At 42.4% G+C, this 18,523-nt stretch overlaps 1 protein-coding gene across 2 annotated transcripts in view; it reads left to right on the top strand.

Moving 5' to 3' along the window:
- Positions 1–231: 231 nt before the first annotated feature.
- LOC121293113 (ADP-ribosylation factor GTPase-activating protein 3-like) overlaps positions 232–18,523 on the top strand; it is a 93,040-nt gene continuing 74,748 nt past the window's right edge. For both annotated transcript variants that reach the window (XM_041215783.1, XM_041215782.1), the window contains exon 1: positions 232–351. In XM_041215783.1, the coding sequence (XP_041071717.1) occupies positions 283–351 (69 nt within the window). In that variant the 5' untranslated portion in view covers positions 232–282. The remainder of the gene's footprint in view (positions 352–18,523) is intronic.

Raw genomic sequence — 18,523 nt, 5'->3', positions numbered from 1 at the left:
TGCAGTATTTATTATTTTTATTCCTTAGTACTCAGTATGGTGCAGAATTTATTATTTTTATTCCCTAGTACTCAGTATGGTGCAGAATTTATTATTTTTATTCCCTAGTACTCAGTATGGTGCAGTATTTATTATTTTTAATCCCTAGTACTCAGTATGGTGCAGTATCTATTATTTTTAGTGCCTGTCCCTCAGTGTAATTGAGACTCTGCTCCTCCCACTGCTGCCTCTGCCCCGGAAGTGCTGACGGCTCCAGCTGCTGCCACTTGTTCTCTTTGCAAGATGTCGGAACCAGGGAAACCGGAGATCAGCTCAATCTTCAAGCGGCTGCGGTCCGTCGCCAGCAACAAGGTGAGACCCGGGAGCGGAGGGCCGAAGCGCAGACCGGAGCCGTATGGCCGGGCCGGGCTGGGCTGTGGCGCCCGGCTGGACAGCGGCTCTTTGCAGGGTGTTGTGCCGCTCCGGACCGGGGCTCGAGTGACACGTCGCACAGTGGGGCTGGCCTGGGCCCTGGGCCCTGAGCCCTGGGGGCCGCAGCCACGGTTAGACGTTGGCTGTGGCTGGGATCAACTGAAATGAGAAGCAATAAGTGAGCAGTGGTTGCTCTCGCAGGCATTCCATCCAGTATGTGGGAAAGTTTCGGATGTTTCGTGTCGGATGTTCTTTGCTCTCCCAGCAGCTGTTCTGAATTATTTGGGGGGGGGGGGAGGTGATGGTGAAATTGAAGGTAAACTTACACGAGTTACCGTGATAAACATTACCGATCATTCCTAAACTCCGTCTGTTTTTGCTGTTGCAATGTATGCGTAAGAAGACTAGTCGATTGGATTAAAATTTGCCTTGTGTGTATTATCGGTTAGAAAATAATCTAAAATATTATACAGGTATCATCCAAATGTGTTAGTTTAATGTGTTGCAGACACCCCAGCAAATGCTTTCTGAATTGCTTCTACTGTGTTGACATTTTATCCTTTAAATATATTTGGTGCTCTATGGTAAGCAGCTGTCTTGTACTGGAATAATTGGTTGAAAAATTGTGGTATTCTTCATTCAAATGCTGTAATGATGATCTTAAAGTAATATGCTTCTTGCAATGAGAGGCCCCATATGGAAAACTGAATAGTGAATGTGGTAAAACCTGTGTTTTAAAATTTTTTGTGTGTTGTAGTAGCAACATTGACAATTCCAGTTGGTGCTGGGTCACCTGTTCCTCATCTTTTTGGTACAACTGAATTGGACTGAAAAAATGCACGTATCCCATTGTATAACCAAAAAGCCATGAAGACTGTAGAGAACCAAGTTTCCTTCCCAGTTGGGGCAACCCCTGAGGCCACTGGTTAGGGAAGGGAAAAAGCAGTCACGGTTCATCTCCCAGTTGACTGACTTCTGGTGGAAAGTGTGGACAATAGGTACAAATAAACTTGTGCTTGACTGTGATGTGTTCCACTATTCAATATTTGCAAACACACTCACTGTCTAAATTAACAAACATAAGGTGTAGCTTATTTGGACAAAATAGTAGAAGACTACCGGCCCTTTGGAGTCATTTACCAATGTGGCAGTGTCTTAATGAGAGAGGAAATGGGTCGGGGTGGGTGGGGTGAAGAAGTCTAATTAAATCTGTGAATATTGGATTGATATAAAAATGCACTTGTATCAGCTATAATGTTCTAATGTATTTAATTGAACAAATTACTAGAATAATGTTAGTTGCCCCTCAGAAACTGTAAATTACAAGTTCCCTTAAATTATAATTTAAGCCAAATGAGTGTTCCTTGAACTTTAACCAGTGGAAATTAATCATATGAAACACAGACTTAGATAACAGAGGGGAAGAGTCACAGCTGAATGCATTAGGTCAGGTGCAAAAAGTACTGCTTGGGCTGGGCACCCCTCTTAATTAGTGGAGTGAATAAGGTTTGAAAGATGATTTGTTGAGCATAAAGAATTCTGAGCTCGTTTCATGTTTCAAAGTATAAACATGATAATATGATCAATTTTTTGAGGGCAAACCCTGAGTTAGAAATCTAGAGGAGCTTGAAAGCAAGTTATTTCCTTCAGAATCCAGCGTTTGGGAAGTGGGGCAGCGAATGTTGGATCTGAAGTAAAAATTTACATCTTGTTCAACCTGGGTTTTAAAGTAACATTGTTTAAAAAATCAGTAGCCTGTAACAGTTTAACCTGCCAAAAGATTGTCTCACATTGCAATTTAATCAGCATATTGTGAGAATTAAGTCAATTTCCATTCTCATATTTGATGCTGTGAACCAGGGTTGGGGGAATACTTCAGAAGAAGCCATATTCGACTACGTTAACTCTGTTTCTCTCCACGGATGCTGCCAGACCTGCTAAGGTTTTCCAGCACCTTCAGTTTATACTTCAGCATCCACAATATTTTGCTTTTACTTTGGGCACTACAGGTTTGATTTCTCCACTTTTTGAATTTTGGGCGTAATGATCTTGGGTGTAGTCTCTCCACAGATACTGCCAATCAGCTGAGTATTTCTAGCATTTTCTGATTTCAAATTTCCAGCATTTGCAGGATTTTGCTTTTGTTTTAGGCACAGTGCTTTTCCAGTTGCTGAGCAGAAGCTAAGTTGTTCCCTGAGGAAGGAAGGGAGATTTGGAGGGAGAGTCATTTGGGCTATAACCACAGGCTTAGAACAGTACTGGCACAACCTGGTGAGCGCTTGGCTCTTGATTGCATGTGACTTGGAGAGAAGAAAAAGAAAAACTTTATTATTCAGATGAATACAAATTGAAAGGATTCAGTTTGATCACTAATTTCGACTTATTCCATAGTCTCTTCCAGTAGAGTAATGAGCCTGAGGTTTGTATAACATAATTTCATGGGAATAATTTTGCTGAAGTAGTTTGGACAATCATAGAAAAAGTACTTAATTCCTTAATTCCTTTTGAAGGAGAGATGCTTGTTGACTTGGAGCATTTTTGAACATCTGTTCTAAAATAACAATTGAAATCTATTACTGTGAATTCCTGTGCAAGGTACAGGATGGCATATCGTGTTTATTTTTATGTGAATATGTTAGGCTGTGTATCTACATGATGGTTTTGTGGATACATATTGCATATTTTTATGTACCTATGTTGGTAGTTTGATGCTACAGTTGGCTTAACAAATGAAGATGTCAGCAGAAGTATGCAGTGGGAATTTGACCACTTTAGTCTTGTGTCACTGGGATACCAATGAATGCATTTCAAACTTTGACTGTTATCTTGCTGAAAATGATAAAAGTGAACTGGCTTAGGTGAAAGAGCAACAAAGGTGGTGATGTTGACTATATATGCTCTTTTTAATTTTGCGCTGAACCAGCTATAGGATTGTGAGTTTATTAAGTACATTGAGAAATAATCAGAAGTTGATTACCAGGAATTCTATGTCCGGTATATATTTATCACATATTTAATGTAAACTGTTGAAATATGTTCATGCATTTTACAGTTTTGACATCCTAACTGAAAATCACATACTGAGTGGAGGACTATTGCAATATAGTTTCTTAACATTGGTCAACCCTCGCTTTCCTCTGCTTAAAACCCCTCAGAATATCAGTTACAAAATTTGGATTAGATTTGATTTATTGAGATAATCAAGGTTGAATGGGTGTGTTAGTGTACTGTGTTATGAGTGGTAGGGTGTTTGAGTGAGAGCTCCAGATTTTGATGGAGGTCACATGGAAAGAAAGAATGAGTGCCTCCTGCCCACTCTCTGCTGTACGTCGGGACTGCCCCATGGTCTCATGCCACCCTAAATATTTTTCTCCCTTCCAAACAGAAACTGTTTGTATTACCTTGATTTCTAAATCATAAGCAATAAACTCTATTCGTGTATAAAATTCAGTTTTCACCATTGTATGCAGTTAACTGGTTATATATTGTATTTTATACTATATTTGCTCAGAGTTAGAGACGAGGAAGCCTGATGATTGCATTGCTCCCACACACACACTCCTAAAGGTTCCAACAACAGCAACAACTCAGACATATGCCTTTAACGTATAAAACAGCTCAAGGCTCTTCACAGGAGCACTTAAAGCAAAGTAGGACACCCAGCTACATAGAAAACATTACTTGAGGTAACCAAAAGCTTGGTCAAAGAGTTAGGTTTTAAGGTGTGCTTTAAGGGAAGTAAACAAGATAGAGAAAAAAACAAAAAAACTGCGGATGCTGGAAATCCAAAACAAAAACAGAATTACCTGGAAAAACTCAGCAGGTCTGGCAGCATCGGCGGAGAAGAAAAGAGTTGACGTTTCGAGTCCTCATGACCCTTCGACAGAACTTGAGTTCGAGTCCAGGAAAGAGCTGAAATATAAGCTGGTTTAAGGTGTGTGAGATAGAGAGGCAGGGAGGTGTAGGGAGGGCATTTCAGAAGTTGAGGCCTGGGCAGCTGTAGGTGCAGCCACCAATGGTGGAGCGATTAAAATCAGAGATTCACAAGAGGCCAGAATTAAAGGCGTATACATATCTCAGAGGGTTGTGCTACTGGGAGAGATGACTGAGATAGAGAGGTGTGAGGCCATGGAGGGATTTGAAAACAGGATGAGAATTTCAAAATGAAGACATTGCTTGACCAGGTGCTAATTTACGTCAGTGAGCACAGGGGTGATAGGGGAATGAGACTTGATGCAAGTTAAGACACAGGCAGCAGAGTTCTGGATGATCTCAAGTTTACAGGGTAGAATGTGGGGGACCAGCCAGGAGTGTGTTGGAATAGTCAAGTCTAGGAGTATCAAAGGCATGTTTGAGGATTTCGGCAGCAGATGAGCTGAGACAGGGTGAAGTTGAGTGATGTTACAGACGTGGAAATAGGTGATCTTAATGATGGCACAGATATGAGGTCAGAAGCTCATCTCAGGGTCAGATGTGACATCAAGGTTGAGAACAAATTGTCTTAATCTCAGATTGTTGCAGGAAGAGGGATGGGGTCAGTGGCAAGGGAATGGAATTTGGAGTAGGCATCAAACAATGGCTTCAATCTTCCCAATACTTAATTGGAGGTTAACTAGAAATCAACATTGCAAGAGAATAAGTGGCCAGGAGTACAACACAAGAATTAGAAGACAAATTTCTATATTTGGTATACTTCAATTGGTGGAAGATGATCTTTAACTCCATAATTCATTCTGTCATAATGAAAGATGAAGTTCCTGATCTTATTAGTTATGTGGCTAGCAATTTCCTTGAAGTGTTAAATGTATAGAGTGATCAGCATTACTGTACTAATAATTTTTCAGCTTTGTCTTTTCTGCATTCACAGGGCAATATATTTAACTAAGCTAGGATTCTATATTCATTTTGGAATAACCATAATAATCTATGATAGGACTTGTTCCCACCTCAGAGCCTATATATATGGCAGCCAACTGCCTTTTGCTGAGAGTTGACTTAGCTCCCCTAACAAATTGAGTCAGATTTAAAGAACTTTCTGGCTAAACAATTTATATCATAGATTTGTTTACGTTTCTAAAAAAAAATTATTACATCTATTATAACCCTCCTTATTTTCGTGACCAACTTCTTTTAAAACTGGGTACTGATGAGTCAAAGATGACATTCATGTTCTGAAGTAGCCACATAGCGATCAGACCATGTGCTGCCCAGCGGGTGAGGGTCAGTATTGCCTTGTGCTGTCCCAAAGGAGCAATGATAGAGACTACTTCATTAGCCAGAGATGGCACATGTCACAAGGCAATTCAAGAAATGGAAAGGAGAAAATACCATGGGGGAATAAAACAATGTCAAAGCTTAGACTCAACTGGCCATCACTTCTCAGGTATCATGTGTTACATGTGATGTTATACAAGGTACTATGGTGAAAGTTATTTAGACACCAGCAAGACGGTTGCTCGAAATAGAGACCAGCAGCTGCTGAAAACCACACCGGACAGCCACGTTTGTGATATGTAATGGTTGCCATTAAAACAGAATGTTACAACACCAGAAGGAGACTGTTCAGCCCATCTTGTCATGCCAGCTCTCTGAAAGAGCTGTCCACTTAGTCCAATTTCCCTGCCTTTTCCCTATATTTATCCACTATCTTCTCAAAAGCTATTCTGCTTTCACTAAGTTTTCTAATAGGGCATTCCATATACTAGCAAGCTTTGCACAAAAAAAAATCATAACTTCTTCCTTTCTTTCTTTGGTGATGATCTTAACCCTAATCAGTTCTTGATGTACTGACCAATGGAAATAATTTTTCCCTATTTTTCACTATCAAAGTCTAACTAATTTTGAACACCTCTTTCCCATCTCTTTATCCAGCTTCCCTAGTCACTCCTGGTAACTAAAGCCTTTTAGCTCTGGTATTATTTTAGTGACTCTGTACCCCATTGTTCTCTCTTTGGAGTTGGTATCTTTTCCAATGTAAGGCACCTAACAAAGCACCTTGCATTTATATAGTACTTCTAACATAATAAACACTTCACAGGAGTGTTATAAAGCAACGTTTCACACCAAGCCACATAAAGCTACACTAGGGCAGATGGACAAAAACTTGGTCAAAGAGGTAGGTTTTAAGGAGAGTCTTAAAGGGAGAAAGGGAGGTTTAGGATGGAATTCCAGAGCTTAGGGCTTGGGCAGCCAAAGGTATAGCCATGAATGCTAGAACAATTAAAACTGTGGATGGCCAGCATTTGATGAGTCTAGGTGTCTTAGGGGGCTGTGAGGCTCGAGAAGATGAGGAGGAATGAGGCCATGGAGGGATTTGAAAACAAGATACAAATTTTAAAGTTGAGGCATTGCTTATAGTGGAAGCCTCTGAGGTCAATGAACAGAGATGATGGGTGAATGGAATTTGGTGCAAGTAAGGTAACAGGCCCCAGAGCTTTGGATGACCTTAAGTTTACAGAGGGTAGAATGTGGAATGCTGACCAGGAGAGCATTGGAATGGTAAAGTCTAAACAAAGAATGGATGAGGGTTTCAGTCTATGAGGTCGGACAATATTACAATGGTGGGAATAGGCGGTTTTAGTGTTGGCAGAAATGTACTCCGAAGCTCATCTTGTTCTGATATGGTACTGAATGGAAATTCTAACTCTGATGTAACTAATCGCTTGAATAGGTTTAGGACTAATCCTTCTTTTGGATCCTTTGCCCTGTTAATAAAGCCTAGGATCCCAAACACTCACTTTGAACAGCTTTTTAAAATTGTTTTATTTTTTTAAAGGTTTGTCTATCTGAACCTCTAAGTCTCTCGGCTTCGTTACTCCTTTTAAAATGTAATCAAGTAGTTTATCTGTCCTTTTGTTGTTCCCCAAATGTACTATCTCGTATTTCTCCACATTAAATTTTATCTGATATCTATCTGCCCAATCTTCTAACCAAGGCAATCCTGAATGAATGATTGCCATTTACAAATAGCAAACAGCTTCCATTTCTCCTATAAATAACGAAGTGTTGAAAATAAGTCCCCCCCCCCCCCCCAATTTTCTGCTGCCCAATCCATACCTCACCCACTCGGGGGGTGGGGTGGTCTGATAATGAGTATTGATAGGCTTTTCGTTGTCTTGGAGTACATCATGCAAAGATCATTCATCTTGATGTTTTTACATAGAACAATTGAAACTTAAATCCATATTGAATAGTTAGAGCTTTTGTTTTTGTAAAAGGCATATTTTTGGTGGCATTATTTGAGACACATCTGCAATATATCAGCTAATGATACTTTTCAGTTTATCTTAATTTTCAACATGATTTTTTTGGATATTGAAAAAAACTCTTTTGAGAGGTGACTAGTCTCTCTGAAACCTTATACTGATTGTCCTGGAGCTTGTTCTGTGTTTAACTGTAGAAGTGAACCCACTAGGATACTTTGAGTAGAGATGTATTGCTTGTCACAGAGTTTACTCCTCACTCTAACCTCAGACACCCAGTGCTGGCTGACTCTTCTTTATATACATATCTGAGTATAATTAACTAATCAATACCCAATACCTGTTCACCTTATTACCTTAAACTACTGGGTATTTAACATCCATCAACAGAACCTATCAGATACTAACATATATTAAACTAAGCAATAGGATGAAAATGGGGAACTTGAAGGACTGTTTCCTCTTGTGGGTGAGTCCAGGCAAGGGGGGGGCGTAAGAAAAAAACAGGTTAAATATATAACTTTGAAGTGATTTTTATTGCCACTTGCACAATAGTTTCAGCTGATAGCATTGATGCATTCCGGTGGATTAATCCGTCACTTAACGGATGAGTGTTCAGCCAAAAAAAAAGTCTTGACTTGCATAACTGAATGCAAATACTACATTTTGAGGGCATTGTTAGGGGGTGGATGGAAACATTGACTTTGCACCGGGCTCACTTGTCCTGAAAGCACTTGACTCTGTTCTCCTCAAATGTCGAAATTGCTTGATGACAGAGACTTCTCCATTTAGGTCTGTAAGGTTATTTTTTCCTCCCTGTATTGGGATCTAGCTTGCAAGCTCTTGAGGCTGCCTTTCAGATTGTCTTTATATCTTAGTTTGGGATGCTCTGTGGTGCGAGTTCCTGTGCTCAGCTGGCTATGGAGTACTGCCTTTGGCCTGTGGGAGTCCTCCATGTGAACTACATGACCAACCCAGTGAAACTGAGCCTGTTCTCAGTGTCAAGTATGCAGTACTTTGCAAGAACCTTGGTGTTGAGGATTTTGTGCCACCACCTGATGTTGCAAATAGATCTCAGACAGCAAAGACAGAATGCTTCTAGTTGCTTTACATGATGCCAGTAGGTTGTCCAAATCTTGCACCCATAAAGAAGTGATGTAAGAACCACTGCTGGGTAGACTTTGTTCTTTGTTCTGAGACAAGCCCCATGCTCTTTCCAAAGTCTGAGTGAACCTGCCAAACACAGCTTGCTTTTGCCTGTTGATGGTTGATTTAATCACCCAGCGTAGTGTTATTGCAGAGGATACTCCCAAGGTAGCAAACATTATGTACTGAAGTGAAGTGAGTGTTGGTGCTCTAGAGAGTGACAGTGGGGAGTTAAAATAGTAGATAATAAGGAAATGGCAGAAGAAATGAACAAATATTTTGCTTCTGTGTTCACTATAGAGGATACAAAAATCATTCCAGTATTAGCTGCAAATCAGGAGGTGAAAGGGAGAGAGGAACTTGGTGAAATTGAAATCACTAGGGAAATAGAGCAAATTGCTGCAGGCTGGCAAATCTCCGGGTCCCGGTGGATTACCTCCTGGGGTCTTAAAAGAGGTGGCTGATGAGGAAGTTGATGCACTGGTGTTTTGAAGGTTGTGCGCCTTTGGAACTCTCTGCTGCAGAGGCTGGTGGAAATGGGGGTGGATCATTGAATATTTTTAAGGCAGAGGTATATAGCCTTTGATTCTCTTGCCTAATAAGACTATCGAGGTTAGATGGCATCAAAGCCCAACATCTTATTGAATGGTGGAGCAGGCCTGAGGGGCTGAATAGTCTACTCCTGTTCCTATTTCTTATGTTCTTATAAATGGAGGGGTGTGTTACTGATGGTGAATGTGGGCTCTTGGAGTACATAGCCAGGGTGGGTTGATACAGGATCTGTCGTCTTCAGACTTATTGTCAGGCCATAGTGTTCTGAGGCTAGGGCAAAGCAATCAACAAGGGGCTGAATATCCTGTGAAGTATTTGCAATGAGAGCACAGTCGTCCATAAACAAGAGTTTACTCAGTAACTGTTCAGTAACATTTGTGCAAGCCTCAAGTCTTTGCAGATTGGAGGCTGCTGACTGTCCTGATTTGAATGTGTGCTCCTGTGTAAAGATCTTTGAGTATGGAGCATAGCTGAGAAATATATGGCAAACGGAGCTGGAGCCAATACACAGCCTTGCTTGGTGCCATTGGTGACAGGAAAGGTACCTGATGACCTAGCACTATGCATCATGCTGGCCATCATGTCATCATGAAATGCATGAATGACACTGATCATCTTTTCAGGCAAGCCATATTTGTAGAGAATCTTCCACAGGCCTCCCTGATTTACTCTATCAAAAGCCTTGGCCAGGCTAGTGAGCACCATATAGAGGTCCTTATTCTGTTCCTGGGACTTTTCTTGAATTTGACACGCTGTAAAGATTCCGTCCTGCACGGAAGCCACACTGATTCTGGGTACACAGAATCAATGAAGTGAGTGACAATCCGATTAAGAATAACCCTTGCAAGAATTTTTCTTGCTGTTGAAAGAAGTGATCCTCCACATTGATTGTCACTGATGGACTTGCTTCCTTTCCATTAGTAGAGATGAGTTACAGAGGCACCTGTGTAGTCTTGGGGCACAGTGCCTTGCTCCATACTAAGCAGAAGGGACTAGTGAGTTTCTAACCAGGTTACTCCCTCTGTTCTTCAAAACTTCAGGTGGGATGCCTTCAGCCCCTGAAGACTTGCCCATAGCTGCTTTATGACCTTCATGACTTCTGCTTGAGAAGGATTGAGAGCAAGCTGTTCTAGAGTGTAATGTTGTGGAAGTGACTCAATGGTATCATTGCACATTAGATTGTTGCTTTAGAAGATTACTGAAGTGCTCTTCCAGTGAGAGAACCTCATGTCTATTTGTTGGGAGCTGATTGCCATCTGCTGAGAGGACGGGTGACACATTGTTGGGTTTTGGGGCCATAGACTGATTGCAGATCTTCATGTTGAGCTTTCAGGTAATTTTGATCAGTTGCATGAAGCTCATCAGCCTTGCTTTCCCACTGTCGGTCCTCTCTCTTAGTTTGGCCTGTAGCATGTGTTTTGCGTGATATTATCTGGCTTTCCTTGCTGGTGATTTCTTGTCAGATATGCAAGATCTGTGAGCATTGTGCACTTTGTCTAGAAGCTTGCTTATGTCTTGGTCGTTGTTATTGAACCAATCTTGGTGCTTCCGTTTAACGAAACTGTGCTGTAAGTAACATCCTTTAACTTTTTCCAAGGATCGTCAATGGCAGTATTGTCCTCAATTGGCATCAATTCTTGTGGCTAATTTGTGTTCCAGTTTTTGTCTCTTGGCCATGTCTTTAATAACAGTTACACCAAGCTTCCTTTGTGGCTTGACTCTGTGCTGAAGTGCCTTAGATTGTATCTTCAAAGGCACAATACTCCTGACAAGCCGATGGTCAGATCAGCATTCTGCTACCTCTAAGGGAACTGGTGGAGTGCACGTCCTTGAGATCTCTGTCATAAAATAACAATTCACCATGTGCCAGTGTTTAGATCTGGGGCGCATCCATGTTCTTTTCAGTTTGCCTGCTTGCTGAAAGACTATGTTTGTGATGATTAGGATGAACTAAAGAGAAGGAGCTGGCCATTAGAGTTTGCTCTGCCAATACAGTGTGGTGCTCTGTTACTTCTCTCCAAGTATTGCAGTCTGTATGCACTCAGGCATTGAAAGCATCAAGAATAATGAGTTTGTCCTGGTGGGTATTCTCTGATTATCTTTCTGCGGTCACCATGGAGTTGTTGTTTGGCAGTACACAGCTTGAGTATTGCTGAAAAAAGAGACACGCTGTTCAAGCTTTTCGTTTTGCACTCATCAGGATAGATCGCAAGATTACCAACAATAAAGGGAACGACAATTTATACTGCATGAGAAGAGTGTGCTGATTTTTTGGCAAGTGGACTCTGATTGATAGAGACATTGCCATGAAGAATGCAGCAGGGAACAGTTAACTGCCAAGATGTAAAATTGGCATTCTATTTGAACCTGAGCTATGCTTCCAAACCCATATCATCATGTTCGCCAATGCTGCCTACTTCAACTTGTCCTCAACCCTGACGCAGCACATCTGCTGCTGAAACATTCATCCATGTTTTGTACCTCCAGACTTCACTGTTTCGGTACTTTCCTGGCTGGTCTCCCATCTTCCACCCTCTAAAATTCATCCAAAATTCCACTGCCCATATCCTAACTCTCACAAAGCCCTGTTCACCCACCACCCTTTGCTTTCTGACCTACATTGCCTCCCAGTCCAGCAGTGCCTCAAATTTAAAATTCTCATCCTTGTATTCAGATCTCTACAAGTTCTTCTATTTCTTTTACCTCCTCGAGCCCATCAGCCCTCCAATCTGTGTTTCTGCAATTCTGGGCTCTTGTGCATCTCTGCCATTACTCCACCTTTGATGGCCATGCCGTCAGCTGTCTAGCTTTGGAACTCCCTAAATGACTCTGCCTTCATCTCTTACCATGTCCTTCAAGACGTTCCTCAAAACTTGACTCCTTTTGCCTACCTGTCCTAATACAAAATTCGGAAGAAATTCTCACCAGTCTTTGGGTAAAGAAATGTGAGACTTCCTTACCATAGAGTGGTTGGACTCAATAGTATAGATGTGTTTGAGGAGAAGGGAAATAGAGGGTTATGATGATAGATTCAGACAAGGTAAGGTGGGAGGAGGCTTGAGCGGACTGATTGGGGTTGGGCTAAATGGCCTATGTCTCCTATCTGATCTTATGTAAATTCCACTTTTTAAACTAGAATTAGGTTTAAAATTTGAGCAGACTCTGAAGTCTGCAAGTGTGACAATGCTCTGCTGTCAGTATTTGGTGAAGGATCCCCTAATAAAATTAAGGAAAATACCAATTGTGGTGTAAAGGTTACAGAATAATCAGTTCAGATTTCAAAACAGTCATCTCATTAAGGGCTTCATATTATGCGCCAATCGTGAAAGCAAAACTTGAGCAACTAACTTTAAAATGACTCCAAACAAGGTTCAAGGCTGAAGCCCCATTCCAGGTCTTGAGCACAAAAATCGAGGTTGACGCTTCAGTGCAGTACTGAGGAAGCGTTGTGCTGTTGAAGGTGCCGTCTTTTGAATGAGATCTTAAACTGAGGCTCCATCTGCCTGTTTGGGTGGATGTAAAAGGTCCAATGGCACTATCTTAAAGAAGATCAGGAGAGTTATCCCCGGTAACCTGGCCAATATTTATCCCTCACTCAGCGTTATGAAACAGATTATCTGGTTGTTGTCACAATGCTGTTTATTGGGAGTGTTTGCTGAATGCAAATTAGCTGCTGTATTCCCTACATAACAATAGTTGCTATAATTAAGTACTTAATTGGCTGTAAAGCGCTCTGAGACATCTGATCATGAAAAGTACTATGTAAATGCAAGTGAGGGGTTCAGGCAGGCATTTCTGCGGCTGCAGGCATGACTCCAGGATGGTGCGTTGCCTTCCTGGGGCCAGGGACAAGGATGTCACTGAATGGCTGCAGGGCATTCTGAAGGTGGAGGGCGAACAGTCAGATTGTGGTTTACATTGGTACCAGTGACATAAGTAGAAAGAGAGTGCGTGTGCGCATGTGTGCATGCGTGCTAGTGCTGTTGTTTGGGTTTTAAACTAATTTGCAGGGGGATGGGATACAGAGTGGAGGTATAGTAGGTGTCAATTTACAGACAAGTATAGAAGAAAAACCAAGTCAGTCTGGAAGGCAGAGCATATATAGTCAAGCTAAAGCGCAAGGCTGGATGGCATTTATTTTAATGCAAGGAGCCTTATGAGTAAGGCAGATGAGTTGAGGGTGTTGATTAACACATGGGGATATGATATCATTGCTATCATGGAGACATGGTTGAGGGAGGGGCATGACTGACAGCTCAATATTCTGGGGTATAGAATCTTCAGGCGAGACGGGGGTTGGGGGCTTGATGATGGGTGGTGTAAAAGAGGAGGTGGTGGCGCAATATTGCTCAAGGAGCCAATTCGTCAATTACTGCAATAAGGAGGGATGATATCTTAGAAGGTTTCTCAAATGAGGCCATATAGGTAGAACTTAAAAACAAAAAGGGGGCAATCACATTGTGGGGAGTGCACTATTGACCCCCAAACAGTTAGGGAGAGATAGGGCAGAAGTGTAAAAATAATAGGAAATTTCAACTTCCCCAATATTAACTGGGATAGGTTTTAAAAAAAAGTTTTAGAGGCCTAGAGGGGGCGGAATTCTTATAATGTACCCAGGAGAGCTTTTAAAGCCAGCACGTAGAAAGTCTAACAAGAGAGGGGGTGGTGTTAACCTAATTTTAGGGAATGAAGCAGGACAAGTGGTAGAAGTGTCAATGGGAGAGCATTTCGGTGATAGTGACCATAACTCAATAAGATTTAAGGTAGTTATGGAAAAGGACAAAGGTGGACCAGAAACAAAGGTTCTGAATTGGGGGAAGGCTGATTTTAATGAGATAAGACAGGATCTGGCCAAAGTGGACTGGGAGCAGCTACTTGTAGGAGAATCTGCACCAGAGCAGTGGGAGTCATTCAAAAAGAAAATAGTAAGAGTGCAGGGCCAACATGTTCCCCTACAGGTGATGGGTGGGACCAACAAGCCCAGAGAACCCTGGATGTCAAGGAATGTACGAGATTGGATAAGGAATAAAAGGGAAGTTTATGGTAGATACAGAGGGCTCAAAACAGCGGAAGCCCTAGAGTATAGAAACCGGAGAGAGTTAATTAAAAAATAAATTAGGAGAGTGTAGAGGGGGCATAAAAAAACACGGGGGTAAAATAAAGGAAAATCCAAGTATATTAGGGGCAAGCAGATAACCAGGAAAAGAGTAGGGCCCATTAGGGACCAAAGTGGCAATCTGTATGAGGAGTTGGAAGACGTAGGTGGGGTTTTAAATGAGTACTTTGCTTCTGTATTCACTCTAGCAGAGGTATAAAAATTAGCTGAGAGGGAGGCGGCATTAGCAGTTTTATCAGGCTTAAAAGTGGATAAATCTCCAGGCCCAGATGAGATGTATGCCAAGCTGCTGTGGGAGGCAAGGGAGGAGATTGCAAAGGCCCTGACATAAATTTTCAAATCCTCTCTGACAGGAGAGGTGCCAGAGAACAGGAGGACCGCTAATGTGGTACCATTATTCAAGAAGGGTGGTAGGGATAAACCAGGGAACTAAAGGCCATTGAGTCTAACATCAGTGGTAGGGAAACTTGTGGAAAGAATTCTGAGGGACAGAATTAATCTCCACTTGGAGAAGTAAGAATTAATGAAGGACAGTCAACATGGCTTTGTCAGGGGCAGATCATGTCTAACAAATTTGATTGAATTTTTTGAGGTGACTAGGTGTGTAGATGAGGCTAGTGCAGTTATGTAGTCTTCATGGACTTCAGTAAAGCTTTTGACGAGGTCTCGCACGGGACACTGGCCAAGAAGATAAGAATCCATGGGATCCAGGGCAATTTGGCAAATTGGATCCAAAATTGGCTTAGTGGCAGGAGGCAGAGGGTGATGGTCAACGCTGATTTTTGTGACTGGAAGCCTGTGTCCAGTGGCGTACTGTAGGGCTTGGTGATGGGTCCTTTGCTGTTTGTAGTATACATTAATGATCCAGACATGAATGTAGGAGCAAGAATGTAATGATCAGTTAAGTTCGCAGATGATACAAAAATTGGTGGTGTGGTAAATAGCGAGAAGGAAAGCCTTAGACTATAAAGTCATAGAGATCTACAAGACAGAAAAAGGCCCTTCGGCCCATTGAGTCTGCGCCGGTCAAACAAGTACCTAACTATTCTAATCACATTTTCCAGCACTAGGCCTTGTATGCCATGGCACATCCGAATACTTCTTAAATGTTGTGAGGATTTCTGCCTCTACCACCCTTTCAAGCAGTGAGTTCCAGATCCCCACCACCCTTTGGGTGAAAATATTCTCCTCTGCATCCCCTCTAAACCTCCTGTCCCTTACCTTAAACTTATGCATCTGGCTATTGATCCCTCCACTGAGGGGAAAAGTTCCTTCCTGTCTACCCTATCTATGCCCCTCATAATTTTATATACCTCAATCATGTCCCCCCTCAATCTCCTCTGCTCCAGGGAAAATAACCCCAGTCTATCCAGTCTCTCCTCATAACTAAAACTCTCCAGCCCAGGCAACATCCTGGTAAATCTCCTCTGCACTCTCGTTAGTGCAATCGCATCCTACAATGCAAATTCTAGAACTGCACGCAATACTCTAGCTGTGTCTTAACCAGCGTTTTATTCAAGGAGCAGGGAGGTTATGCTCCAATATAACCTCCCTGCTCTTATATTCTATGCCTCGACTAATAAAGGCAAGTATCCCATATGCCACCTATCTACCTGTCCTGTGACCTTAAGGGACCAATGGACATGCACACCAAGGTCCCTTTGGTCCTCGGTACTTCCCAGGGTCCTGTCATTCATCGTGTATTCCTGTGCCTTGTTTGTGCTGCCCAAGTGCATCGCCTCACACTTGTCCAGATTAAATTCCATTTGCCACTGATCAGCCCGTCTATATCCTCCTGTAATCTAAGGCTATCCTCCTCACTATTTACCACCCCACCAATTTTCATGTCATCCACAAACTTACTGATCAACCCTCTTATATTCAAGTCTAAATCTTTTATTTATACCACAAACAGCAAGGGACCCAACACCGATCGCTGTGGAACCCCATTGGACACGGGCATTCACAAAAACACCCCTCAACCATCAGCCTCTGCTTCCTGCCGCTCAGCCAATTCTGGATCCAATTTGCCAAAATGTCTTGGATCCCATGGGTTCTTATCTTCGTTATCAGTCTCCCATGCGGGACCTTATCAAAAGCCTTGCTAAAGTCCAAGTAGACTACATCAAATGCATTGCCCTCATCTACACACCTGGTCACCTCTGAAAAATTCAATCAAATTGGTCAGACATGACCTCCCCTTAACAAAACCATGCTGACTGTCCTTGATTAGTCCCTGTCTCTCCAACTGTAGATTAATTCTGTCCTTCAGAATTGCTTCCAATAGCTTCCCCACCACTGAGGTTAGACTGACTGGACTGTAGTTCCCTGGTTTATCCCTTCCCCACTTTTTGAATAATGGTACCACATTGGCTGTCCTCCAGTCCCCTGGCACCTCTCCTGTGGCCACAGAGGAATTGAAAATGATTGCCAGCGCCCCTGCTATCTCCTCCCTTGCCTCACTCAACAGCCTGGGATACATTTCATCTGGGCGTGGAGATTTATCTACTTTTAAGCCTGCCTGACCACCTAGAACCTCCTCCCTTTCTATGCGAATTTCCTTAATTATATCATAGTCCTCCTGCCTGATTTCCAAGCCCACGTCATCCCTCTCACTTGTGAATGCCGACACAAAGTATTCATTTAGAACCCTACCTACGTCTTCCGGCTCCACATGCAAATTACCACTACGGTCCTTAATGGGTCCTACTCTTTACCTTACTCTTACTCTTAATGAACTCATAAAGTAAGTTTATTTTACCTGCCAATGCTTTTTCATGCCTCCTTTTTGCTCTCCTAATTTCCTTTTTAAGTCCTCCCCTACACATTCTATACTCCTCTAGGGCTTCTGCTATTTTAAGCCCTCGGTATCTGCCATAAGCCTCCCTTTTTCAGGGTTCCCTGGATTTATTGGTCCCATCCTGTCTCTACTGGAATATGTTGGTCCTGTATTCTCCCTATTTCCTTCTTGAATGAGTTCCACTGCTCTGACGCGGACGTGCCTAAAAGTAGCTGCTCCCTGTCCACTCTGGTCAAATCATATCTGATCTTATTAAAATTGGCCTTCCCCCAATTTAGAACTCTGATTTCTGACCTATTCTTGACCTTTTCCAAAACAACCATGAATCTAATGGGAGTTATGGTCACCATCTGCAAAATGTTCCCCCACTGATATCTCTACCACTTGCCTGGCTTCATTCCCTAAAATTAAGTCCAGGACCGCCCCCTCCCTTGTAGGACTGTCTACGTACTGACTTACAAAACTCTCCTGGATACATTTTAAGAATTCCGCTCCCTCTAAGCCTATCACACTATGACTAACCCAATTAATGTTCGGGGAAGTTGAAATCCCCCACTATTACTACCCCATTATTTTTACACTTTTCTGAAATTTGCCTACATATCTGCTCTACTATTTCTGTCTGTTTGAGAGCCTATAATACACTCCCAGCAATGTGAATGCTCCTTTTTTGTTTTTAAGTTCTACCCATGTGGCTTCATTTGAGGAGCTTTCTAAGATGTCATCCCTCCTTACTGCTGTAATGGATTCCTTGATCAATATTGTGATAGCCCCTCTTTTACCTCCTTCCCTGTCTTACCTGAAGACTCTATATCCTGGAACAATTTTGCTCCTCTCTCAACCATGTCTCTGTGACAGCAGTGACATCGTACTTCCATGTGGTAACGTGCCCTCAACTCATCTTCCTTATTCATCAGATTCCTTGCATTAAAATAAATACCATCCAACCTTGCCAAACTCCCTTGTGCCTTAACTGGTCTATAAGTTCTGTGCCTTCCATACTCACTTGCTCTCTTTTCTAATTGTGGCTGTGCATTTCCCCTGCTGAACCTCCTCTCAGGATCTCATCCCCCTGCCAAGTTAGTTTAAACCCTCCCCAACAGCACTAGCAAACCTCCCCGCAAGGATGTTGGTCCCGTTCCGGTTCCAGCGCAACCTGTCCGCCTTGTAAAGGTCCCCGCCCCCCCCCCCCCCCCCCCCCCCCCCCGGAAAGAAACAGTCCCTCCCTCCTGCACCATCTCTGCAGCCACGCATTCACCTGGACGAATCTCCTATTTCTGTACTCACTAGCGCGTG

Source organism: Carcharodon carcharias, chromosome 21 (assembly GCF_017639515.1).
Source record: "Carcharodon carcharias isolate sCarCar2 chromosome 21, sCarCar2.pri, whole genome shotgun sequence".
NCBI lineage: Eukaryota > Metazoa > Chordata > Chondrichthyes > Lamniformes > Lamnidae > Carcharodon > Carcharodon carcharias.
Note: the sequence above shows the minus strand (reverse complement) of the source record. Positions and strands in the feature narration are given on the sequence as shown.